This window comes from Mandrillus leucophaeus, unplaced genomic scaffold (assembly GCF_000951045.1).
Source record: "Mandrillus leucophaeus isolate KB7577 unplaced genomic scaffold, Mleu.le_1.0 Scaffold815, whole genome shotgun sequence".
NCBI classification, from domain to species: domain Eukaryota; kingdom Metazoa; phylum Chordata; class Mammalia; order Primates; family Cercopithecidae; genus Mandrillus; species Mandrillus leucophaeus.
Window position 1 is genome coordinate 481,438 of NW_012108864.1, and position 27,695 is coordinate 509,132.

A 27,695-nucleotide genomic window follows, 5' to 3' on the forward strand; every position below is an offset into this window, starting at 1 on the left:
TACTGGGGAATTTTACAACTTCTATAGCTGCAATTTTATTTAAACTTAGATGAGAGTGGAGAAGAGAGAAAGATTATTAAAGAAAAGATGACAGCAATCTGTTCTCCCCTTCATAATGAGATAAGAAAAGAAGATGCAGAATTCAATTTCTTTTAGAAAAAAGGCTAAGACAGAAAGAAAATTTGAAAGCAGTGTACCAAAAGAACAGGTCAGTAGAAAACATTTTATCTTGGCCTAGTTTGCATCTTCAGGATACAGTTTCATCTTATTCATACTCTATGAGATTAGTAAGATGATTTATTTATATACCTTACATTCTTTTATTCTTATCACCTCTTTAATATGAAAATCACCCTTGTATAAGGGTGGTTACTAATGGCCTGTGAGAAATTAGCACCCAAACGAGGACTAAAGTAGAGTCTCCCTCACCAATTTGATGTTGAAGAAGGGACTTTTCTTATCTATAGCTCCTATTTCTGTAAAATATAAAATAAACATCATTATGTAAAATATCTGTAAAAGAAATATAAGATAGACTGGATGGTCTGTAAAATTATGGCTTAGTCTCAGAATCTTCATGCTAAGTTCATTAATTGTGGCACTGTAAGATATTCTGCATAAACAATGTAGGAAAATAAGATATTAACCAATTAAGACAGAATACTTCAACAGAAAACTTCTCATAGTTAAATTTGGACCCAATGGATCCAAATCTTTTGTATAATTCTTTTTGTTAAATTGTTTAGTTTGTAAAATGAGTCGATTAGCTACAGAAAAAATTACAAATAAAATTCCTCTTGAATCTATTTGGTTTATGAAAAATCCCATGAAAAGTTAACATGAAAGTTTCTTAATAGTTAATCCTGAAGTTTTATCTACCAGCAAGTTAATGGACAGACTCAAACATGAGACCTAGTTTTAAAAAGTCATAAATCTTTAAAATTAATTTTGAAAGCTTTGGTCCACCTATTATCTTTTAATAAGAATGGTTTTCAAATAGTTTTAAATAGCTCTGAAACATTTTAAAAAATCAAACTGAGCCAGGTGCAGTGATGTGCATCCGTAGTACCAGCTACTCAGAAGGCTGAAGCTGGAGGATTGCTTGAGTGACACCTCGTCTCTTAAAAAACAAAGAATCAAACTGAGATGCTTGATAGAAAGTATAGAAACTTTATAGTATAGAAACTATGTATAGAAACACGGTATAGAAACCATGAGAAATATATATTAGGAAAGAAGTATTTGAAGGTTCTTGCCTTCTTTTTGTAAACCCAGTGACTATTTAAAGGAATTGTCTCAAACTTTGAACTTGTCTCTCTTTGGACTCTATATTAGAAAATATGAGGATATGAACTTCAATAAGGGATTCCATCCATCCTTTATCCTAAAAGAACCACTGATATTAGAGGATGTTATTCACTACTGTGAGAATCACCAAATAGCACACTATTAAGTCAGTCTGAGTCCATCAGTGATTCTATAAAAATGACACGGCCAAGATATTAAAGTGACAAAACCTACATTTCCCAAAAAAGGCAGATTTTATGGAAATGAATCATGTAGCCTGTATATGTAACCAAATGCCAGTTCAGCATATTCACAAGAACTGGACTCAAAAGTTAAGTGGTAAATGTCTTAACATTCAAAATTACATATGGCTTCTTTATTACTGCAACCTTATTATGAAGAAAATCTATTTCTTCCTATAGTCACTGGAAAGGTCTCTGCCACAGGTTTGATACAAAAGCATCCCTGATCATGAAACCATTTTAAATGAATTTTTAAAACACTGAGGCTCAATAAGACTTTCACAGATTTAAAAGGAAAAAGAAAGTTCAAAAATAAGTGAGACACATTAGTCCAATTACTTCTATTTCTCAAACTCGTCATAACTAGGAGGGACTAATTAATAGGGATTGAAGAGAACAGATGGAGTGGCATTGCTAGTCACAGCCTCTTAGCTGGATGAGACTGCATCGGTTGAGACAAGCATCACAAGGAAAGAAGTGGTAGCTGTATTTGAAAATGACATGAATACTAATTAATGAAAGGAAACTGTTTTACAAGCCAAATCAACTTCAAACTACTGATTAAATTAATAATATAATTAAGATCTTGATAAATCAAGCATTCTACCATAAAACCTTCAAAGCACAAAGCCATAACGATTTTTATAAACTAATTTTAATCCATCAGTTGCTTCATAAAGGGTTTCATTAAATATACCCACTGTTCTTTTTTAACATCTTATTTAAAAATAATTATAGTTACAGGAAGTTTCAAAGGAATGTACAGACGTCCCACGTACCTTTCCTTCAGTGTCCAGTGTTAACATCTCACACTGCTATAACATAATACTAACTAATTGACTTCAATACGATCCATAGAGCTTACTCAGATTTCAATAGTCATTTATTTTTTTGAGATGGAGTTTCATTCTATTGCCCAGGCTGCAGTGCAGTGGCACCATCTCAGCTCACCTCTACCTCCCAGGTTCAAGCAATTCTCCTGCCTCAGCCTCCCGAGTGGCTGGAATTACAGGCATGTGCCACCATGCCCGGCTGATTTTTCTATTTTCAGTAGAGAAGGGGGTTCGCCATGTTGGCCTGGCTGGTCTCAAACTCCTGATCTCAGGTGATCTGCCTGTCTTGGCCTCTCAAAGTGATAGGATTACAGGCATGAGCTACCGTGCCCAGCCAGATTTCACTAGCTATAAATGCACTCATTTAATTTTATCTCAGGTAGTCTTGTGTTACATGACCACCACTAACATCAAAATACTCAACTGTATTGTTCCCCATGTTCCCCCTTTGTAACCACTAATCTTTTGTAACCACTAATCTTTTGTAAACAATTAATAAACACAAAAAAGTGAATCCACTGTTCTATGTTAGCCATAGTATCAAAAGGAGATGTGTTGACTATTAAGGAGTAGAAAATAATTGTATATGAGCTTTCTTTTCAAGTCCCAAGGGAATCCGAGTAGAAATGTAAGCGAGTGACAGTGGGGAAGGTGAGAGGCAGCTCTGAAGGTGGTGGTGGGTTGACTATCAGCAAGAAGAGGGGAACAGGAACACATTTTCAGTGGAGGTCGAGAAAGCTCGTGTAGTGACTCCAACTAAAGTAGTACAAGGCAGTCATTTCCCAACAGCTTCCTAAAAATACTGGATTAAATTAACTAAGACCAAAAGGGTGTTATGCAGGTAATCATAAAGGAAAAGCAATAAACTGCTTTCATTTCACAGACATGTCATGCCATATATTTAAAACATGTATTATTAAATTCAATATATCATTTAACAGTAACATGAATTGCTTAGGCTTAAAAGTGTACTATGTACTCCATTTACTTTTCATTGAAATAGTTGGTATTGAAGGAAAAAAAGACTTTAAAACCAGAACATAGGTGTATACATTTACTAAGGACATCTAAATGACACCATAAATATGAGAAGCTTTTTCAAAATGCAGTGACTAACCAGAGGTAAGAACATTAATATCAAGTTCCTTAATCACGGGCATTAATAACCATGAAAAATGAAACTAGTCTAATTCATTTCTTAATTCTCTCAAATCCAACACTTACATTCAAATTTTAGAATCCAGCATCCATTGAGAATCCCAAGCATACACTTCAAAGTACTTTGAACTGCATCACCAGGAACAACAACATGAGTTACTAAAACACAAAAAAGGTAGTAAGAGAAAGAAAGATATAAGCCAAAGTATTTCTTTGGCGTGCTTTGTATAACTAATCTATATTTTATAAACTTGTATCTGAATCTTCAAAGGCAACAATTTTTATACTTAAGTGTAAGACTACTTCTATTTAGTACCTCATTCTCTAACCTGGCCATCAATATGAAAAATCAGATCATAAACCATGTATCTTAAAGTCACATTGGCTAACACGAATTTTTATTTTATTTTCAAATTACACCTAAGGGATTAGGAATTACAGTGCAGTACAATTTATTTGTCATTAGCAAAGTCACAAATTTGCTCTTCTGAAATACTGTCTTGTCCTAAAATATATGCAAACCTTTAAACTTTACATTTCCTAACTACATTGTCTATAAGTAGTTTATTACTGAAAAAAAACTTAGATTTATTACAAGATGCGAAGTATACAGCCATCACCCAATGGTTAAAATATATGTAAATTGTCAAAGGTAGTTCTCCAAAAGGATTATCTAACATTTTTTTTCTACCCCCCCCAAAATTCAAAATCCTCACCTGTACTGTCAAACTCAGTACATTTTTTAGCCTTAAGAATTGCTGCAAGTTCACTGAGCATCTTCTGTTGTTCTGAAGAGAGCCCACTGCCTATAAGTACAAGAGGTCCATCCCTACGCTGCCCAGTGTTCATCTGTTAATATAAAAGGAGATGCCACAGTGTTAAAAACATTAGAAGACTAGACGAAGACATTAAACAGACTGTTACTTGATATAAGCTGGAATTTCATTACTTAGTTTACTCTAATAATTTTCAGTAATTTCCATTGAATCTACACCCAGAACCTTTTAATTATTTTTCTCTTTATTTTTCCCTCAAGAAAATGTCAACTGAGATAGCTCTCCATACCCAGGGCATCTTGTTTCTTCAATTTTAAATTGCGTCTCTCCAGGGTTTTACTTCATTCTGTCACCAGTAAGTCTTTTTCTTTCCCCAAGTAACCCAAAATATCCACTTAAAATCAGCAGTTCCCTATTCCACCTCCACTAACTTGTCCCAATAGAGTAACTCAAACTTGGTCTGTTATTAAACTGAGATTATCTGAAAAATCAAAGAATGCCAAGGCTTCTAGAACAGTGCTGACCTAAAAAATAGAAAACAAATTATCAAAATAGTAACCCCCTGAAACTAAGAAAAGAGAAAAACAGACAAGTTAATTCAAAACTTAGGAGATCAGATCCATAAATAGTCCATGCAGCTCATGACTAAGAAAAAAGTGCTCTAACAAAGACTAATAGTTTCACTTTAAAATGTAGACTTAGAATTCACAGAGTTAAAAAAGACAAAAATAAAGAGAAGGTAACAGTGGATAGCATTAAGGCTGAGAAGTGAAAGACTCAAGGAAATAATATATGTCCATATATATCTCATATATATATATTTACATAAAAGTGTTTGTAAATGACAGAATTCAGCTCATCTTTCCTAGTCACTAAATTGTAAGATGATGTAAAAATGACAGAATTCAGCACTTAAAAGTTCAGCTCATCTTTCCTAGTCACTAAATTGTAAGATGATGTAACCACATCTAACCTAAATGTTATAAATACTCCTCACATGAAAATAAATAATTCAGTGTACTTTATGGATTATTCAATTACTCTTTGATAATATTTAAAAATACTACAGTATTTCAAAATTTCTTATTAAGTTACACAAATACCATAAAAATAGAACACATTACTAAATACATCTAAATAGAACACATTACTTCTCAATATGTAACACTACTTCAGCTACATTAGTTCTCTGCACAAAATACAAGAGTGAAAAAGATATCATTTCTAAATATAGCATATGATACTATTTCTAGCAACCTAAGGAAAGCACCAAAGTAGGTCAAGTATTTTCCTATCGTACTTTTAAAAATTTGCATAAAAAATAGAAACTGGCACTCATTTCTCACAGTTAAAGAATGCTATAATAAAACATAAAGCAAACAGCTGCCAAAGCCACATGTCTGATTTGGGGTGAGGTGGCATGGGGGCTGGGGATGTGACTTGAATAAGCATAGGTCTCTGACCCATGAGGCTCAAAAGAGGTGCAAAAAAACACCCCGAAGGTTGAATACCCTGATTTTATAGAGATCAGATACTATGTTTATTAGCATTAAATTCAAAGGAATAATTAAATAGGGTACTTTTTCTTAGATAAAATCATTAGTTTTTCTTAAGTTCATCAAAAATGGGGTTAAAAAATCTAGAAAAAAATCTTCTTAGATAAATATGCTGCTCAAAATGAATCACGAACACAGAAGTCTCAAAGCGAATGATAAGGAGCTTTTTAAATTTTTAAAAGATTAGAGGTTGCTTCTCAAACTTAAAGCCGTTTTCCAACAGCCACTAAATTTTACTTGAAACACAAAAATCCTAAAGGGGAAGTAGGGAAATTCAAACCCCTTCCCATCTGTGTGACATTCCCTAAAGCAGCTCACTGGACATCACTATTTAAAGGGTTCCAGACTAAGCTACCAAGCACTTGTGCTTGTTTCAGAGGCAAGTATGTATCATAAAGAATACTCTAATGCTCATTCATGCATTCAGCAGACCCTTACTGAACACTCAGTATGTGCCAAACACTGTTTTCAATTCTAGGGCTATTATAGTAAACAAAAAAGCCAGCCCCTGCCCTCACACAGTTTATATTCTAGTTGAGAGGGGAAAACAACACAATAAAATAAAAATACATTACATCAAATGAGAAATAGTACGGTACAACACAGCAGGGGAAGGGGGCTAGGCAGCATTGGGAGGTTGCTATTTAATATGCAGCGGCACAGAGTCCTCTCTGCTAAGACTATGCTAGAGCTAGGTCTGAAGGGTATGAGGAAGCTGGCCATGGGAACATCTAGCTCCCGGAAGAAAAAAAAAAAACCAAAAAAAACAGGTGGTGCTGCACACCTGAAATGAGAGTATGTTTGGTGGACTCAAGACACAGCAAGGCAGCCCATGTGACTGAAAAAGAGTGAGTGAAGAAGAAACTGGTAGTGGCTGACGGAAGGTACACTCCAGAGGTTCCATCTTCAGGACTGCACATTAAGAAACTACCCTTTAAACTTGAAGGACTTGATATTATCTTTTCCTTAGCCAAGTACCAACCATTAAGACAGTAAATAAGAATACTCAAAAGGCCATGTCTACATGACATGCGTGAAGTAAAGGTCTCTTCTACATAATAAAAACCCTCCTTTTCTGAAAGGCATTGCCACCCTCAGACTCCAAGAATATCATCAAGATATCTTTATTCTTGACACATTTAAAATAATCATTTTCCAGCTTTTACATAAAAGGAACACCAGCAAAGGACAACTTTGTTATTCTACGCTCTGTCAGACTGCAAGTACAAATGAAGAAAACAAGTCAATTTATAGTTGCTGAGTATGGTGGAACTGAATGGAGTACTGACCTAAGGTTTCAGAAATGTAAGTTCTAACTGGTCCATTAAGAAAGAAAAAAACAACCTTTTTTTTAAAATGGCTGGTTAACCCTGGGGCGAATCATAGCCTCTTTAGGTCTCCCTTTTCTCATTTGTAAACGGGGAAAATTAAACTGCTGATTTCTAGCTTCTCTTCCAATTCATTACCAAAACTATAGTTTGGAACACATTTATAAGGCTGAAGTCTAAAGCAGAAGACACAGGGTATTCAAGATACAAAAGTAACTAGCTCATGAAAGCACCTATGAGAGCATCAAACTGTAGCTACCTTAGGCTACCTCTTATCTTAAACAATGGCGTCTACTACTACTCTTGTGAATGATCCTTGACCTCAGCTCCTCCCTTTCTGTTATTTTTCCCCATCTGAGCAGTACTAGATATGGTGAGTCTACCAACTCTCTCTAAAATTCCTTCTCTCCATCCCCACATAACTACCATCTATAATTCCAGTCCTCAGCATTTCAAACCTGGACTCCAGTACTGCAGCTTCCCAATCAGTCTTCAGTCTCTTCCCACTCCCAGCTACCCTGCAGACAGTCCTATTTCAGTTACAAACACACTGAAGGTGCCCTATTAAGTCTAAACTCGTATTGGGGAATTTAAGGCTTTTCACAACCTGGTCCCAACCTAGCCCTTTACCCTGAATCCCTCTTAAACACACGTCATACTCCTCTCACAGTAAATGCTAGTTTCTCAAATTCCTAAGGTCCTTTATGCCTTCTTGTCTCTGAGCAGCTGTTCCTTAGATGTGGGCTGCCATTCACACCTTGTATACCTGATTGCAGTGGGGAATGTTGGCTGTCCACTCAAAATCTATTGCTCACTTCCTCCACACTAACAGAAGCCCAGTTTTATTCAGGTAGCCTCCCTTTCAAAGACTGACCCTATCCTCCAGCCCCAGGAGGGGCTGTCAAATCAATTTCTGACAATAAGACACAGGGAAAGCCCACGGAAAGTGTCTCTTTTCAGTTGGCCACTGTCGTATCTAGAATTGTGGCAATCATTCTACAACCACTAAAGGAAACTTCTTAGTGAGGACAAATCCCCCAAACTGAGGATGGCAAGGTAAAGAGATACAAAGAATTGGGTTCCTTGATGTAACCACTAAGTGCTAAATTAAGCAAATGCAGAGCTATCCTGCATTGGGATTAATTCTATATAAAGTAATAAACTGTTTTCAAGCATTTGAGTAAAGGTTTTCTGTTACTGGCAGCCAACAGCATTCTATTAGATACTTTGCTAAAATGTTTACCCTGAAAGACTTAGGACACCTTCTCTGTGAAATTCTGTCTCTCTCTCTCTCTCTCTCTCTATATATATATATATATGCATATATATAGTTTTTGAGACAGTCTTGCCCTGTTACCCAGGATGGAGTGCAGTGGTGTGATCTAGCTCACTGCAATCTTTACTTCCTGGGTTCAATTAATTATCACGCCTCAAGTCTCCCTAGTAGCTGGGACTATAGGTGTGCGCCACCACACTTGGCTACTTTTTGTATTTTTCATAGAGATGGGGTTTCACCATGTTGACCAGGCAGGTCTCGAACTCCTGACCTCAAGTGATCCGCCCACCCCAGTCTCCCAAAGTGCTGGGATTACAGGTGCGATCCACTGCGTCTGGCCTTTCTGTGAAATTTTTCCTGACGTCTCCTGTAGTTTCTACTTACTTTGATTCTATTGTATATTTTTATAGCTTATTTTACAAATTTATTAAAATGTACAGTAAAAGTTTTTACATCTGAAATCCCTGCTAAGCTATGGGTTCCTAAGAAACAGGCACTCTTTCCACTTTATCTCTAGCTTGTACCTCTCTGCTAAGCTCCATAGTTTCATATCCAATGATCTATTCGATATCTCCATTTGATGTTTTACAGACATCAAATTGGCAAATAAAACAATTGATTTCCTTCTCCATGGCAACAAATGGCATTACCATCTACTTCACTGCTAAGGTCATACTTATTCCATTCTTTCCCCACACTTCATATGTAATCCATCCGAAAGTCCTGCTTAGATGCTTGCTAGTCTCCAGCAATAACAAACTTCTTTCTAACCTTCTAACATACCAGTCTCATTCACTGAAGGGCCTATACACTGTGTCCTCCGGACAGTCACCTGGCAGCCTCCTCACTTCAACATTCAGGTTTCAATTCAGATCAGTGCTTTAAGGCTTCCCTCTGTGACCCTAGCTAAAGCAGTGGCCTTACGGAAGCCCACTACCTCCATCCAACAACACTCTACAACATCTTCAAAGCACTCATGTCTAAGTTTCTGAAATTATTTTATTTCTATTAGTTCACATATTTCCAGTTCGTCTCTTTCCTACCTCTCACCAGATGGTAGGCACCTCCCTGAGAATAAGCGTTCTATCAGTCATAGTCATTGTTTCATGAATGCTGCCTAAAATACACAGCAGGCTCAATAAGTATTTCTAGATGGTTGTACTCTGATTATGTCTTTGAATCCACAGTAGTTAACACTCAGGAAGTGCTCAATAACTGTTTGGTGAATGTAAGCAATTTGCCAAATGGAAATTTTTTATTATGTTCCTTTCATAACCAATTTCAATAAAATATATAAATGCCCAAAGCTGAATCCATACTTACTACCGAGCAATGGCTAGTTGTGGATGATTCATTCTTCTCTGGTAGCAGCAATAGTGATTTCATATTTTCATCGTCTGTATAATCCACAGGCCGCAGACCAAATATGTTACTGGTAAAGTAAGTGCAGATGTGTTTAAGTAAGTCAAATGAGTCTCTTAACTACATGAATGCACCAGTAGAACAATTTTCCAACATCCTTAATAATATACAATTTTAACTAAAATAAATTACTCAGAACTCACATGAGGTAGAAGAATCTAGAATCAAAAGCTGCTGAACTCAAAGGAGAAATGATGTAAAATTTCAGTCTGACATCAGATTATAGGGATTGTTTTTATTGAATATAGTATTATGAATTTTTTCACAACTGTATTCTGCATTCTTATTCATATTAAAATATGGCTTCATAATCACCAATCACTATGAGTGACAGACTTTCAAATGCCAATAAAAATCATTTACTACAGCTATTATAGGCCCTATAGTCTTTATAAACCAATACAAAATTAGACAAATTCACAGGACAGGGATTTTGTTCTATTAGAAGGAAAATTATGCCACATAACAACAGTTTAATAACGCAGTGAAAAGAGTACTTTCAAAATTAATTTAAACATGTATGCATACAATAACTTGTAATAATCACAACCATTGCAGAACAAACTATTATGGCTCAGAGAGATACAAAAGTCTCAGCACGTACTAATTCACGAGTCACAGAATGTTATGCTGGAAGAGATTTTAGAGATCCCAGTTTGATCCTGTTCAAGACAAGAAAACAAAGAGAGAAGAACAAGTTCCAATGGCTTAACTAAGGTCATATTCTCCTCGTTCAATTTCACTGAAATTAAATATTGCCCAGCCTAAAGTCTTTCAATTATAAGTAACTTGTTAAAACTAAAGGACTTCTGTCTACTATTCTGTTTCCTTACATACGGTTTCAGAATATGATTTAAATACACTATACTATGGCAAAAAGTTTTCAAAATGAGCAATTTTTTATAGTCTTTTATGGTTTTTATTAAAGATTAAGCTATATTCATATAATGGCCACTGAAGTTCATGTGAAAATGCAATGTGGTAAATGGGATATAAAGTTACAAACATGGTATGATACTAACTCTGTAAATTGTATCAAATGTATAGAAAAAGATCTGGAAGGAAACAGAGAGAAACATCAAGGGAAGTGGAAGGTAGAAAATGCCAATTCTGTTTGATGCTGCATAGAAGTCATGTAGATAAAGGATATAAGCATCTACGGAGTTCACAGACAAGGTCATTAATGACCTTGGTGAAAATTGTTTTGATGGCAGAGTGGGAAAAGAAAGCTAGTGTATTAGAGTAAGAAATGAACCACAGCAAATGTTTCTCTAATGACTGCAATTCGTGACTATCAGGTCTAGTTGCTTTCTTCTTTGGACAGTCCTGGGTAAACACTGACAAGTTTGTATTCTGACTCTTCTTTATGTCCAAGTCCAACAACCTTCCTCTGGCAACAGTCTTTCTCCAGCCAAGATATAACACAGTGGATTGCATTTCAGCTTTATAATTTAAAACAAAGCGACACACATCACAGCTTACATTTAGAGCAGACAATCTCAGGGTATTTTAAAAGAAACTCATCCACTATTTTTGATACTTCCTAATTCATTCTCTAAATTATTATGTTCATATACCAAATACACAATCTCCTCACACACATATGCTATACATATGACAATAAAAAAATAGAAATCTGAGTTGAAGAACCAATGTTCTAGGTCTTAAACCACCAAGTGCAAATATGAATAAACAAAACAACAAAAATACGTCACATTAAATGCCATCCAAAAAAAAAAATAAATAACTGTGTAGCCATGATTGTGCCACAGTACTCAAGCCTGAGCAAGAGACACTGTTTCAGTGAAAAAAGAAAAAATGAGAAAAAAAAAAAAATCCATGCATACACTAGGACTTTTTGACAGAGACAAACGTAGATCTTACACCTCAAAAAAATAAAAAATATAAGAGCCCAATCAAGTGCATTTTAATGCACAGCAACTTAATCCATTAGCGTAGTTATTTTACACATATATGAAAAAAAGTCCATGATGACAACACGAAAAACTGGTAAGTGCTTCTCAAAGTACCACTATCAGCTAGGGAGGAATTTAAACCAAAAATCAACCAGTAAAACATGGTCTAAGCCAGTAAGATGATTTTACAAAGTGACTATCAGAGTTCCAATTTATATTTAGGATCCTTACTATACAAAGCTTACTATCTCATATGGTCTTAAAACATGTGGTTTCTCTGCTTGGATTATGGATGGCTTCTGCTCACACACAATTCACTAAACTCTTAGCCCTCCTGTAATGCTAATGAACTGAATGGCACATTACAAGTGCTACAGATGGAAAGATAATCGGTTAACCTCAGTCCTGCATAATGGGAAACAGAGCCTATTAAATCCAGTCATGTTGCTTCTGCTTTGTCATGAACCATTAACATTTGGAAGTAGATGTGAGTTTACATGTGAAACCTTCAAAGACCACAGCAAGGAGATGGGGCGTGGGTAAGATTTCTTATTATTTGGGCACAATAATGCGTGCTTTCTTCCCATTGATATATTTGAAGAGACTAACACTTTAGTTAGAGAATTAGTGTGAAAAATCAATTTAAAATGCACAGAGGTGGATTTTATTCCCATTATAAAACAAACAGGTACTACATAGAGGAAAAGTTATGTTGCAACATATCTCAGGCACTGTTAATATGACTCATTACTAAAGAGAGAAGTCAGTGATAAACACATTATTCTTCATCATTATACAAGGGAAGAAGACTTTTTAAGATTTACTACATCATGGACTCAAAATAGATATCAATAACTTGATGTGCTATTTATTAGAATGGGTGACCAGGGAAGCTTATAAAATGGCTTTTTCTAAATACACTTAAATATAGTAAATTCTCTCCTTTCTAGCATGATTTAACCTAAAGCTTTACCACTCAAACTAGGTGTTTTGGAGGGATACATAAGACTTAAAAAACACTGTCCTTGCCTATAATCCTACTGAGGATAAACATTCCTTCAACACGCAGGTATCAAACTGATAAAGTACAAATCAAAACAAGTAATAAGGTGAAATAAAAGATGGATTTAAATGGCCTTGAGCCCAGGACTAGAAACTGGAATATGGTGGTTAGCCATTAAGGGCCCGTGTAGGGAATAAGCAACATGATTACTGAAATGTATGGAACTGATGGAAGAAAGCCTTCTATCAAACCTTCTAGGCACTGTGTGCTCATGTGTAGAAACCAAACACAGCATGAAAAACCAATGAAAAAATCAGGCATAAAGCAACAAACATTAGAGACAAAAAGTGTACGTCGCTGTGAAAATGGAAAGGCACATGTATCTACTAGTTAAATGGTATGGGTCAACGCAACACCAAAGTATTTAAAACTATTTTGGAATATATGAAAATGTCGAGATCTTAACTGCTGAATTTACATCTAGTACATGACAGTATATTAGTATCTTTTACATGTACCACTTTCGACAGTCAGTTCTTTTAATGCCTTATCAAAGACACTCTCGAATTCAGTGAATTGCAAATGAGTACATGTAGATGATATACTTTACTTACACTGATATGGTTTTGATTTGTGTCCCCACCCAAATCTCATGTCAAATTATAATTCCCAATGCTGGAGGAGGGGCCTGGTAGGAAGTGACTGGATCATGGGTGCGGATTTCCCCCTTGCTGTTCTTGTGATAGTGTTTGAGTTCTCACCAGATCTGGTTGTTTAAAAGGGTGTAGCACTAATGACCAGGCAAATGCAAATCAAAACCACACTGATACCACCTTACTCCTGCAAGAATGGGCATAATTAAAAAATTTAAAAATAACAGATATTGGCATAGATGTAGTAAACAGGGAACACTTCTACACTGTTGGTGGAAATGTAAACTAGTACAACCACTATGGAAAACTGTGGAGATTCCTTAAAGAACTAGAACTATCATTTGATCAAGCAATCCCACTACTGGGTATCTACCCAGAAGAAAAGAAGTCATGATATGAAAAAGATACTTGCACACGCATGTTTATAGCAGCACAATTTGCAACTGCAAAAATGTGAAACCAACCCAAATGCCCATCAATCAACCAGTGGATAGAGAAACTGTGGTGTATTATACAACAGAATACCACTCTGGCATAAAAAGGAATGAACTAATGGCATTTGCAGCCACCTGGATGGGATTGGAGAATATTACTGTAAGTGAAGTAACTCAGGGGGGAAAACCGAACATTGTATTTTCTCACTCCTAAGTGGGAGCTATGCTATGAGGATGCAAAGGCATAAGAATGACACAACAGACTTGAGGGACTCAGGGGGAAAAGGTGTGAAGGTAGTGAAGGATAAAAGACTACAAATTGGGTTCAGTGTGTACTGCTCGGGTGATGGGTACACCAAAATCTCACAAATCACCACTAAAAAAACTTACTTGTGTAACCAAATACCACTTGTTCCCCAAAATTCTATAGAAATAAAAAAATTATAAATAAATAAATAAAAAGGGTGTAGCACCTCCTTGCCTCTTCCTTCTGCTCCGGCCATGGAAGACGTGCCTGCTTCCCTTTCACCTTCCATCATGACTGTTTAAGTTTCCTGAGGCCCTTCCTGTACAGCCTGGGGAGCCATGAGTCAATTAAACCTCTTTTCCTTATAAATACCAGTCTCAGGTGTTTCATAGCAGTATGAGAACGGACTAATACATATAATGAACCCTAAAAATTCGAAGGTTCTAATTTTTTTTCTGTTCCTTGACAACACAGTACACTGGCAGATTTCACCAGTTTTTTCTCTCTAATGTACTCTAGCGCTATTCCTTTACCTATGATTTTAAATCATAACGTGGAAAACAGGCTTCATATAAAATCTTTAAAGATATGACTGGAGATTGTAAGTTTTAAAACCTTAAACAGACAATCCAGGTGTTCATGTGTCATTGCTTTTTGCTATCTAAAATGTAGTACGAAATATTGGATGATTTGTTACTGATGTTGATAGATTCGATGTGAAAATAGATATATATATTAATATACATAATGTGTGATATACACACTGCATATATCAGAAGTAGCATTAATCATTTATTTATTTAACACACATGGAATGAGTATATTTGTATAACCGTGTAGGGGAAAAGTCACAAACACTGTTTTGTAATTAGTTTGGAAAATACTCATCATTCAACAAGTACTTTGAAGAAAACGTACCAACAACTTTTGGCACTAAAGAAACAATGAGATAAAAGGTAGTTTCTGGCCTCACAGAACTCAGAGGAGGAAAGCAGAGAAGCACACAGAAAAGGTTTTGCAGTCTGGTGAAGCTCCCCAGACCTGAAAGGGTAAGGAAGAAAAGCGGGTACATAAACAGAATAAGAATAAAATTTTGAAAATCCTTTTCCTAACTAGGAATCTTTCTGATCCTGAAGATGAGGAAAAGGAAGTACTTATGAAAGGGTTAAACCGTGGTGTTTAATGTTTCAGTTTTGTCCCAAAGGCCATATTCAGGATGCAGTAAAACCTTTTAATATCCTTTTCCCCTCAGTAATAATACGGTAGACAATGGTGATCTGAATTCATTACACCACTAATAAAAGAAAGGAGAGATGGGCAAATTTAAACTTGTCCTTCCATGTACAGATCCTCCAAACTGCAAAAACATATGAAAAAACGCATTTTTACTAATGCTAAATCTATCACCGTGACAGGATACCAAGAGAGTTCATGAATGAAATCCTTCATGAACAACCACAAAATTGCAAACACATAGATTTAATTTTTCAAGTCACTTTGCCTGCTATGGAGCAGGATAAAGCAGAGTAATTCAAAATAGTGACATGGGTTTTTTAAGCTATAAAACATAAATTATCTCTGTTGTAGGCAATTAATTTTTTAAAATTAACCTAGGGCAGTGGGACAATTAATAGGTCCAATGGTCCATATAATATTTTCTACTTCAGAATTCAACATCCTTCCAAGGAAAACTCTGTTAATGGTAGATCAAGTACCACATTCTAAAATCCTACATATCCATTAAAAAAAAATAAAGCATATGTTACTCTCCACACACTCAAAATGGTTCTGATGTGACCGTAAGAGCTGTGGTTCTAGCTTCACACTGGGATGTACAGAAGGCAGTGGGGAAGACAGATTACCAATGATGTTTTGAACAGTTATAAATATTCCCAGACAACAAAGAGTATATAAACCTTTTTCTCATGATCTAGGGTTAAAGCAGAACTGATTTTCTTTCTTATTGTTTTAGCTCACAAAAGGTACATTTTTATGCAAAAAAAAAGGGGGGGGTGTTAAATGAATTTATACTGTTATGTAAATGCAAAACACATAAAAAAAAGTAAGTTGCCAGAATAGTAAAGTTAAATCAAAACAAAAGAGAAAGTCTGAAGTAGATATATGACTTTGCCCTGTATATTCGAATCCTCCATAATTATAAAGATTTAGGGCCCAAAAACATTGCAGTAGGAAAATTAATAAAGAACATAGCCTCTATGGGAAAAAAATAGGGTTGGGAGACTTCACTGGTGAACTATAAAAGCTTGTTTATCTTAAAATTAAACAGTGAAGATGGCAAATAAAGAGTATCATTGACTTTAAATTCATACCGCAATATGGTTAATTCTTAGTTATTGTGTGGCCTTATAAGGTTTCAAGATTTCCCTCCACCAATATTCAATAGGATGCTTTTAAATTCACTTGGCTTTGCAGCAGAAAATACTCCATTCTTTTTCCTATGTCTAGTTTTCCACACACATTCAATGCCTAACTTACATGACCAAGGTGTTAACTGTACCCACTTCCTGGGCTACAAAAAAAGCTCTCAGTTATCTTTGTATTTTATAAGCCACTACTGAAAAGACAGTTCTTAAGCCTGGTCTCCAATATTTAAAGTCACATCTTACTTAGCACCATTCATGGTAGCTTATTATTATTTTTTGAGACTGAGTCTCACTCTGTCACCCAGGTTGGAGTTCTGTGGCACCATCTTGGTTTACTGCAACCTCCGCCTCCTAGGTTCAAGCAATTCTTGTGCCTCAGCCTCCCGAGTAGTTGGACTACAGGCATACACTGCCACACCTGGCTAATTTTTGTATTTTTAGTAGAGATGGGGTTTCACCATGTTGGCCAGGCTGGTATTGAACTCCTGACCTCAAGTGATCCACCCTCCTCAGTCTCCCAAAGTGTTGGGATTACAGGCATGAGCCACCACACCCGACCCATAACTTATTAATAATACCAGAACATGTATCAGGATAAAACCTGGATTACTTAGCCCTCTTACACAAGCTTTCCTCACTCCCAGTGACATCCGAGACTAACTCTAAGGCTGGACTTTGTCTTAGTTTTTCTTCTCTCTCCTAGGGCTGCATTACAAAAATATTTACTCTTCTAATTCAAACTAATATTCTTACAGTAACAGGAAAGTTATACATTTAATCAAAATTGCAGCCTCAGACAAAATGGCAAAATAAGTAAAATTTTTACAGTCCACAGGGACTTTTTAAGGATGAACTTCATGGGATAAAAAGAAAAGTCCATTTTCTCTTTAGTGTCTGTATTTTATTATTAATACATTAGTATATCAGATTACTACTAATAACAAAATTGGAGAGATCTCCAAAAATTATATAATATGTGAGTTATCAAAATAGATAATGTTATGCCAACTTAGCAGGGGGCAGGATATTTCCAGAAGATATTCTATTCATGTTTCAGAGAACAGAAAAGGTAAAAAGAAAAAAAAAAAGCATCCTGGTTACTTTTTAGAAACTATGACTATAATTTTGGTACCAAAATCTGAGGTAAAAAAAGAAAGATAAAATCACAAATCACTCTAACTTATAATCATAAACACAAAATTCCTAAAACCCTAGCAAATTTATGTAAAATTTGTGTTTAAACATACTACACCACGTCAAGTTTATCCCAGGAATACAAGCATGATTTAATATTTAAACATGTATTAATAACATCAATAGTCAAAAAAACATAAGCTTTGGGAGGCTGAGGTGGGAGGATCGCTTGAGCCCAGGAGTTCAAGACTAGCTTGGGCAACACAGTGAGACCCTATTTCCAAAACAAAAACAAACAAACAAGTTTAAGATCATCTCCGCAGAAGCTGAAAATCATTCAATAAAATAAAATACAATCTTATCAGAAAATAATAAAGGGAAGAAAGTTTCCACATGGCAATAAAGAACATTAACCTTTGTATTTAATATGGATATTAAAATTGAATATAACTCTACGGGTCAGTACTTTTTTAAAAAAAGGAAGAACGAAACAAGCAAGCCAACTATCATTATTGTATCATTCTGGAAGCACTGACAAATGCAATAATAAACAGAAGTTAATAAATTAGATCTTTAGAATTAGGTGCTGACTGGATAGAAATGTACTAAATTAACAGCTCTCCTATATATCAAGAATAACAAATTATGTTTATTAACACAATATCCAGTTTACTAGCAACAAATAATCAAATACTATACAGGTTGAGCATCGCTAACCCAAAAATCTGAAATTTGAAATGCTCCGAAATTGGAAACTTTTTAAGCACCAACATGACGCAAGTGGAAAATTCCAAACATAGTACTTACAAAACCTTTTTAATGCATAAAATTGTTTAAAATATTGTATAAAATTACCTTCAGGCTATGTGTGTAAAACATTTATGAAACATAGATAAATTTCACATTTAGTCTTGGGAAGCATCCCTAAGACATCTCACTATGTATACGCAAATATTCCAAAACGGGAAAGAAATCCAAAATACTTCTGATCCCAAGCATTTTGGGCAAGGAATACTCAGCCTATACCTAGAATAACCTAAATTAATAGTTATATGCATGTGTATACATACATACATATGAAACAGACTAAAAACTTTACTAGGATATATATAACAGAACGCTTAAACAAATAGAGACATATATCTTGGTCCTGATTACCTTTTAGAAGTTATGAGTGTAGTTTTGGTACCAAAATCTAAGGGTAAAAAATGAAAGATAAAATCACAAATCACTCTAACTTTTAAAATGCAAAATTCCTAAATAAAAACCTAGCAAATTGATGTATCCATTTAAAGAATAACACACGACATCAAGTTTATCAATCCACTTGATAAAAATCAACTTTACTAATCCACTGTAATCTATACACTTACCCAATTTCAATCAACATCCTAATCGGTACTCCACTAGAATCTATGTACTTACCCAACTTCAAAACATCCTAATATGGTATTTTTGAAACAGTACAAAGTAAATCAAACATCATTTGAAAGAATAAATTAAAAAATATGGCTATTCCCCATCCCACCCCCCTCCCACCACTACTGTCACTACTTTGATTTGACTCTCATCACTCCTTTACTGGATTACTGGACAAACCTCTTAACTGAGTTCCCTCCCCAGTGTGGAGGAGGAGATTTTTAACTTAAAATCAGCACTCTGTTTAGCACACACAGCCTTTCAAAGTCCCTGCCCACCTTCTCTGGCCTCTCATCCTCCTCCATCCTTTTATTCCACTTACATCACTAACAGAAGTTCCTAGAACGAATGAAGCAGCAGTCTGGCCTCGAGTACCTTAGCACCCGTATCTTGTCTTTCTGAAAAGCCCATCCTCCTGTTCTACGTTTTCAAAACTCGGAGTTCTTCTTCTTCCAGAAAGCCTTCTGTGACTTCCTCTGGTCTTACTTGCAGCCCTAGTCGAGACTTGCATACTACTGTGAGCACCGTGCTATGCAGGCATGCCTCACACCATTCTATAATCAGTGCTTTAACAGCCTGTTCACTCCTACTAGAACAGAAGCAGCCAGACCACTGAGGAGGTGATGAGGCAAAGGAGCAACAGAGGGACTATGAGAAGACTTAAGAGGAGAGGAAGGCATCTAAGAGAAAACTTCAACCTTGAGGTCATAAAGAAGACAGCCAAAATGTCTGTCCTAGAGCTAAAGGAGGCCATTTAGAAATTTACAATAAGCAAAAAGGACTTTACTTCTTCAATCAGTCAAAGTAGCAAACCCTAAAGAGGGTCAGACAGAACAGTGTTTGCCCTTGCTGGTTCTTACCCTTCTTCTGTGGGAAGAGTTTAGGCCTACTTATTGAGAAAGGAGTTCCACCAAGAGTAAAAGAGATATAGTAAGCAGAGAAAGAAAAAGTTTGTTTGCCAACTCAGATTCAGAATCTGAGCTGTTAATGGCTTATGAAGAATAAGAGCTTCAGGAAGAAAAAATAGTAGTAAGAATCCCATAGTCTCCATGCTCCGGATCCCCTTCCCATGATCTTCTTAAGAAATGGAGGAAAGGGCAGGAATAAATTTCATCTATTCTCATCTGTTACTACCTAATTCTAGAAGACAGTATCTAGAACACTGAGAAAGCATGCACTTAAAAGTCAAGGCTATAGGAATTACTTTGGGTAGCCACAATCCCACACAAAGTAACATGCCATGGATGCCAGTTGGGCAAAAGCTACCAGGAACCAGTTCGACCACCTTAGAAAAGGCACAGATAAGGGAAATTTGGTTTTAGACATCTTGTCATACAGTAAAGGTAGTGGCAGAAGGACGCAATTCCCATTTTCATGTCATCTGACCTTTTATCAAAAAACAGGAAAAAGTATACCAAAATCTTCATTCATTCAAACACGAATTCACTCTACAAACAAATGTGGATATAGACTACATTAGGCACTTGGCAGAGCTAGGAAGGGCAGATGTGATCCCTGGCCCATACAGTTTACAGCCTCATGAGAAGGTAGGAAACAGTAAGTCCTGTGACTGGGGAGAAGCACCACATCAGGAAAAGGCAGCCAAAAGGACAGGATAACCCAAGCGAAACTCAAATGAGAAACTGGCTACCAAAAACAAATATTCTAGACAATGCAAAGGCATGTACAAAGGCTAGGAGATAAAAGATCCTAAATATTTTAAGGAAACAAAAATTCAGAAAAGCTGGTGCAAAAAATGCTTGAAGGAAAGGGGGAAAGGAGAAGCTGTGGAAAGAATGATGAGAACAGAGAGGAAAGTAGCACCAGACCATCCAGGGTCTTATAAACCATATTTTGGGGTTTAACCTTTATTTTAAAAAACATTAAGAGGAAGCCATGGAAGGGTTTTAAGCAAATAAATGATCTGGCCAGACTCATGTTTTTCTGAAGGCACTCTGGCTGCAGTATGGAAAGAGAATTAAAGAAAAGTAATATGAAAAGGAGGAGAACAGTTAAGAAATTTGTAAAGCCAATCAGATGAACAATGACTACAACCTTTTTTAAAAGGCAAAAAACACAGGAAAATACTTAAGTATGAAGACCAATAGTCTGGAAAGGAAATTTTTAGAAACAGCTACCACACTCTTGTACCCCAGAATTAAATCTATGCTTTCATCTGCCCTACTATCCTTTATCCAATATCAATCCCAACGTCTTGTGTGAAATAAACCCTACTTCCCAACTATCCAGCTGTATCAACCAGCTGTCCAACACAGTAGTCCCTGGCACATGTGGTTAAAATAAAATCCATTTTAAAATGTATTCCTCAGTAGCAACAGCTAATTTTCAAGTGTTCAACAGTAGAGGTGGCTAGTCGCTATTGAATGTCTAGCATAAACATTTCCATCACCACAGAAAGGTCTATTGGACAGTGCTGAGGTATAGATATACCTAAAGTTGCCACTTTACTAGGTAGTCCTACTTAAAACAACACTGAAGGCACCTGTAAAGGCAGACTCACTGTCTGCCACTCCTTGTATATTAATAAGCCCTCACAGTGCAGTGACGAATCATGGTGTACAAACCACAAGAGAGGCTCTGTGTTTTGGCTCATTAATCCTCACTATGCTCTGAAGAAATAGAAACGCAGCAGGCATCACCCATGTTTTATAGGTGAGGACACCAAGGCACAGAAGTTAACCTGCCTGAAGCTATAAAGTCAATAATGGAGTCACAAATAAAAGCTAGATTCCCTAATGCCCTGACCAGGGCTCTATTCATTAAAGTAGTCATGGCTGATTTAAGCACCCTAGAATGAAAACTAGTCAGTTTCACCTGACCCAAGCAATAATTTGCTTTACCAAATAGCTTGCAACACATACGGGAGAGTCATATCGGTTAGGTCCTTACAAAGAAATAGTTATCTCTGTTAGGTCTATGTATATGGAGACACAGACACACAGACACACACACACACACACACACACCCCAACCAGAAGAAAAAAATATATATATATGTATGTTCAAATATGAATTCAAATTCAGGGGATGTATATACATATATATACATACACACACACACACATCCCCTGAATTTGCCCCAATTATCTTATAACCTGTTATGAGAGATAAAAGAGATTAGACACATTTACTGAAACAGCATCAAGGTATGGTTTGCATTATTGCATTATTAATTTGGTTTTCAATTATGTTAAATAGTTACCAATAAAAAATTACAACCTAGAGGCTCTGCATTTTATAATTCTTATTTGCATCTGTTACCATTGGAAACTTAATTTTTGTGTGCTCTTTTCAAACCTATAGAAGCAACAAGGGCAGAGAGGCAATACCTGCATTTTCATTTTGACTACTTAATTAACTGAAAAGAATAAAATAATACATAGGGAGACATGAACCAAGTTACAGATTAAAGATACAAAATCTACATACAGCATTTACTTGTGACACACTTGACAATACCAATTTTAAAATCCAGCTGCTGGCATTCACTAATGCATCTCTGTGTCCTGATATTGCAAAAAGTTTACCTAGAACCTCATGTGAATGATGTGAAAAATCTAAGAAGTAATTCAACTGCACTGGCCCAATATTTAAATTCTTACATGCTTTACCTGTCGTTATAGTAAATATGCAGAAAAAATAAAATGGGAATGAAATATTTAAAATAATTCCAAACTATTAGGAAGCATACAAAATAATTATTTCTACAACAATTGCTTATGAAAGTGTAAATCAATCTACAGAATATAAACACTAAGTAAATTTTTCCATTAAGTGAAGGCTTCCAAAATGGACAATTTTCCCTGAATTAAGAAAATAAATCTCCCCTAAATATGCCAGTTATCCCCGTTGGTATCTATGGGGAATTGGTTCCTCGATCCCGATGATGTCAGAATGTGCAGCTGCTCAAGTCTCTTGTAAAACATGGCACAGTATTTACTTGTAAACTACACACATCCTCCTGTATACTTTAAATCATCTCCAGATTACTTGTAATACCTAATAGTATGAAATGCTGTATAAATATTTATACTATATTGTTTTACCTATATTACTTATCACTGTATTGTTATTCTTTACTGTCTTTTCCCCCCCTCTTTTTTTTAACTTTTATTTTCTTTTAGGTCTCTATTTAAGTTGTGAAGATTTGTTATATAGGTAAACTTGTGTAACAGGTGTGTGTCGTACAGATTATTTCACCACCTATGTATTGAGCCTAGTACCTAATAGTTATTTTTTCTGCTCCTCTCCCTCCTCCCACCCTCCACACTCAAGTAGACCCTGGTGTCTGTTGTTCCCTTCTTTGTGTTCATGAATTCTCATCATTTAGCTCTCACTTATAAGTGAGAACACGCAGTACTTGGTTTTCTGTTCATGCGTTAGTTTACTAAGGATAATGGCCTCCAGCTCCATCCATGTGCCCACAAAAGACATGATCTCATTCTTTTTTTGTGGCTGCATAGTATTCCATGGTATATAGGTACCACATTTTCTTTATCCGATCTGTCATTGATATTTCCCAATTATTTTTGATCTGCGGTTGGCTGAATCCTCAAGTGTGGAACCCAAGAATATGAAGGACCAACTGTATCATAAAGAGGAAGGGCATGAATGCCGATTACAAATGCAGAATTTGATGATCACATCTAATTTTAGTTGTGAAAGTGAAGAAAGCCATCAACTTGAGTATTAAAGTCTCTGCTTTATCACATACCTTGATTCAAGAATACAGATCGATTTTAAAAATAATTTTTAAGTTGAACTACTTACACAGCATTTCTGGAGGCTCCATAGGAAAGTAACAGCTTGACTATATCCATGTGCCCATTCTTGGCTGCATCGTGAAGTGGTGAGTCATTTTGATACCCAGTGGTGTTTACCAATGCCTTATGCTGGAGCAATAATTCCACTACCTTCAGGTGCCCATGACTGCAAGCTTCATGCTAATTAAATTTTTTGAAAAAGAAGTGAAAGAAGTGATAAGAAAGAGCAATGGATGATATTATAATACCACACTTTAGAAAAATAAATGTAAACGTCAGGCAGCAAATTTACTGTTACCTAAATACTCAAAAAGACTAAGTTGTTGACAGAGTGAAAGTTACTATTAATAATCTCGATCAAGATCTGTGTAATTCATGAAAAAAGAAAAGGCTATTCTCATTTGAGCCTCAGGTCAAGCACTTTTTTTTTTTTTTTTTAAGAAGAAAATGTAGTTTTAAACCAATGGTAGCTCCTTAAATGTTCTACAATAAATGTAAAACATTAAGAAATAAAGACTACATATTTAATAACAAGATGATATATAAAATTTGTACCAGTACATACACATATCGTGCAACAAAGTAAGTATCCGTGAAGGAGGGTTTTAAGACAAGCTATTTGCTGAAGCTACAGATTGCTGTATGGCTGCTGTTATTGATAAGAGAAACAACACGAGTAGGAATACAAAAAGAGCTTGCTGAATGACAGAAGTGGCAACAATGGAGTGTTCAAAGACGCCTTAGATCTAAATCTTTCCTTATGTCTAATGAACTACAAACAATGCTATATTCTAACAAATCTCTGGTATTCTATACTTTTTAAGTACATCTATTTCAATTCATAATAAGTGATAACACACTCAACATCTGTAGGTCTATTTTTAGGAGAAAGGAATCCAAATTAGGCACTAAACTCTCTAAATCACTAACCAATCTTGACTACAACTTGCCTTAGTGGCTTTGAAGAAAAAATAAAATTAACCTTTCTTTGAAAAGGTTAGCCAGCCAGTAGAGTCCAGTCAGCAAAGTGACTGATCCAGACTAAACCCTCCCAGCTTTTTTGCACCTAGCCTATTGAGTCTCCTAATTTCTGGGCTGAATCTCTAGTTTACAGGATGAAGGCATCTACTTCATTTGCTGACACTTCTGTGGCTGCATTCAAAGCTCATGTTTATTGCCCTAAAGTAATTGGCCTACATAGCAATTGTTTCCAAGTATTTGTGTCATTCTGTTTCCAGACTATGCTTCACATTTTTATTTTTAGTAATAATAAGTAAAGACTTTTTAAAAATGTTTAGTATAAGCAAAGATTTCTACTGCCTTATATATCTACAATTGGATAGGGTATAACTGAGGCTAAGAAGGACCCTCAGTAAGAATCACTTCCTTGTGATCACTTTCCTATACTCAGTTCCTCTGACCTCTTTTTGTTCCAAGAAATTTGGTTCCAGTAACATGCAGTGCTACAGAATGGAGCCTGATGTCAGCTGTAGCTGTTACCTCCAGACATTAGCTAAATTCTGCAATATATTACAAGTGGATTCCTAAATCTAAAGGTAGTATGTCAAAAGGTAACCAATTTCTTGCCTGTCACAAATGAAAAGCTAGAAGGAAAATAATCATGTCCTCATACTTGATGAAAACATAAATTCTTCACACTAAAAAGAGGGTATGTGGCAGAGGATGATATATAGACAACTACGTAACTATAAACTATAATAACTGTAAAACATAAAAAGAATGAGAATAAAAACCAGACAACTACCAATGGTGTCCATCCAGCATGGTCTTTAACATTTGGATCACTTCCATTTTGTAAAAGGTATTCAACAGAAGGTATGTCACCCTAGAAAAATGAAAATGGAAATTAAAAAGCATTAAGGAAAGAAAGGAAAATATTGAGATTTTTTTAAATGCTGTCTTCTTCAATATAAAGTAAAACTTAAATCGTTTTCTCTTAAGGCTACTATTCATGAGTTAATAATTAGGCTAGGTGTGGTGGCTCACGCCTATAATCCCAGCACTTTGAGAGGCCAAGGTGGGTGGATCACCTGAGGTCAGGAGTTTGAGACCAGCCTGATCAACATGGTGAAACCCCGTCTCTACTAAAAATAGAAAACTACTTGGGCAAAGTGGTGTCAGCCTGTAATCCCAGCTACTTGGGAGGCTGAGGCAGGAGAATCACTTGAGCCCGGGAGGCAGAGGTTGCAGTGAGCCAAGATCATGTCACTGCACTCCAGCCTGGGCCACAGAGTGAGACTTTGTCTCAAAAAAAATGAAACAAAAAAGAAATTATCTATGTATAAATTATTCTGAGATATCAAGAAATACAGCCATGCTTGAATACAGACTACAAAACCTATTAGAAAGTCATATTCAAAATTCATTTCAAGGTACCAAATAAAGGACACTGGTCAAAGATCATCTGCTCATAATGAAGTTGTAAAAGCCATAATTTCATTTGTTTTAAGAAAAATATAATTTTTTTGTATTTGAAATAGGAAAAAAACCTATTTTAAGCATATATGTAAATGGCTTCTTAGTATTGTTTAAAACAAACAAAACTGTTTAGCCCAGAAGACTACTCAGTGAAACCAAAGTTAAAAAACTGCCATTTTATTGGCAGTTACTCCATCCTAATACATTAATCTAGTTTATATTCACCTTATTTGTTCAACAACATTTTTCTAGGAAGCAACAACTGCTCTGTGTAAAATGGCAAAAAAGATCAGTACAAACCTATTCAAATCAGCCCACAGAATCAACATTACATTTTTATTCCCCTGCTCCCCGTCCAGTTCAGGACTAAAATCACCACCCATTATCAACTAACTCAACTATAGGAAATAGAGCTTCTGTGATGTAGCCTTACAAGTCTTTACTTTTCTTTTCTTTCTTTCTTTTTTTTTTTTTTTTTGAGATGGAGTTCCACTCTTGTTGCCCAGGCTGGAGTGCAATGGCGTGATCTCCCGCTCACTCCAAGCTCCGCCTCCCGGGTTCATGCCATTCTCCTGCCTCAGCCTCCTGAGTAGCTGGGAATACAGGTGCCCACCACCACGCTCGGCTAATTTTTTTGTATTTTTAGTAGAGACGGGGTTTCACCTTGTTAGCCAGGATGGTCTCGAGCTCCTGACCTCGTGATCCGCCCGTCTCGGCCTCCCAAAGTGCTGGGATTACAGGCTTGAGCCACCGCGCCCGGCCTCAATTTTTTTTTTTTTAGTAGAGACGGGGTTTCACCGTGTTAGCCAGGATGGTCTAGAGCTCCTGACCTTGTGATCCGCCCGTCTCGGCCTCCCAAAGTGCTGGGATTACAGGCTTGAGCCACCGCGCCCGGCCAGCCTTACAAGTCTTTTCTAACAAACGGTTTTCAATTTCTCACTCTATTTCTCTATTCCAGTACTCTGGAGAGCTACGCAATCATGTTGGAACAGTAGCAACAGTAGCACACTGATGCAGTGCAGAGGAGGCAGATGAGGAAAAGTAAGAAATACAGTAACTTTACTTTAGAATTCACAGCCTCTTTTTAAATGAGATGAACAAGATCTGGGGAATAAGTGAATTAAAATGAGGCACAAGGCAAGGAAAATACTCTAAAGGCAGACAATATTAATTCGGCTTTCATATTAAGGCAGTGTCAATTATTAAATGGCATTAAAATTGAAGACCCCCTTCCAGTTTTGAACCCTGTCTTGTGTGTCATGATCCAACTAAATCTTACTATAAGTGAGTGGACTTTTAAGGTCACTTTAAAGCTGTCTTTTGAAATAAGGAGGGGGGAAAAAAAAAAAAAAAAAAAAAAAAAAAAAAAAAAAAAAAAAAAAAAAAAAAGCTTTTTATTTCTAA

General features: G+C 36.0%; 1 protein-coding gene across 2 annotated transcripts in view; it reads right to left on the bottom strand.

The window, feature by feature from the left end:
- Nucleotides 1-27,695, bottom strand: part of BARD1 (BRCA1 associated RING domain 1) — an 87,468-nt gene that overhangs the window by 14,640 nt on the left and 45,133 nt on the right. For both annotated transcript variants that reach the window (XM_011967886.1, XM_011967888.1), the window contains 5 exons: nucleotides 25,618-25,698; nucleotides 23,860-24,032; nucleotides 9,780-9,888; nucleotides 4,237-4,369; nucleotides 3,587-3,679 (listed from right to left, as the gene is read on the bottom strand). In XM_011967886.1, the coding sequence (XP_011823276.1) occupies nucleotides 3,587-3,679; nucleotides 4,237-4,369; nucleotides 9,780-9,888; nucleotides 23,860-24,032; nucleotides 25,618-25,698 (589 nt within the window). The remainder of the gene's footprint in view (nucleotides 1-3,586; nucleotides 3,680-4,236; nucleotides 4,370-9,779; nucleotides 9,889-23,859; nucleotides 24,033-25,617; nucleotides 25,699-27,695) is intronic.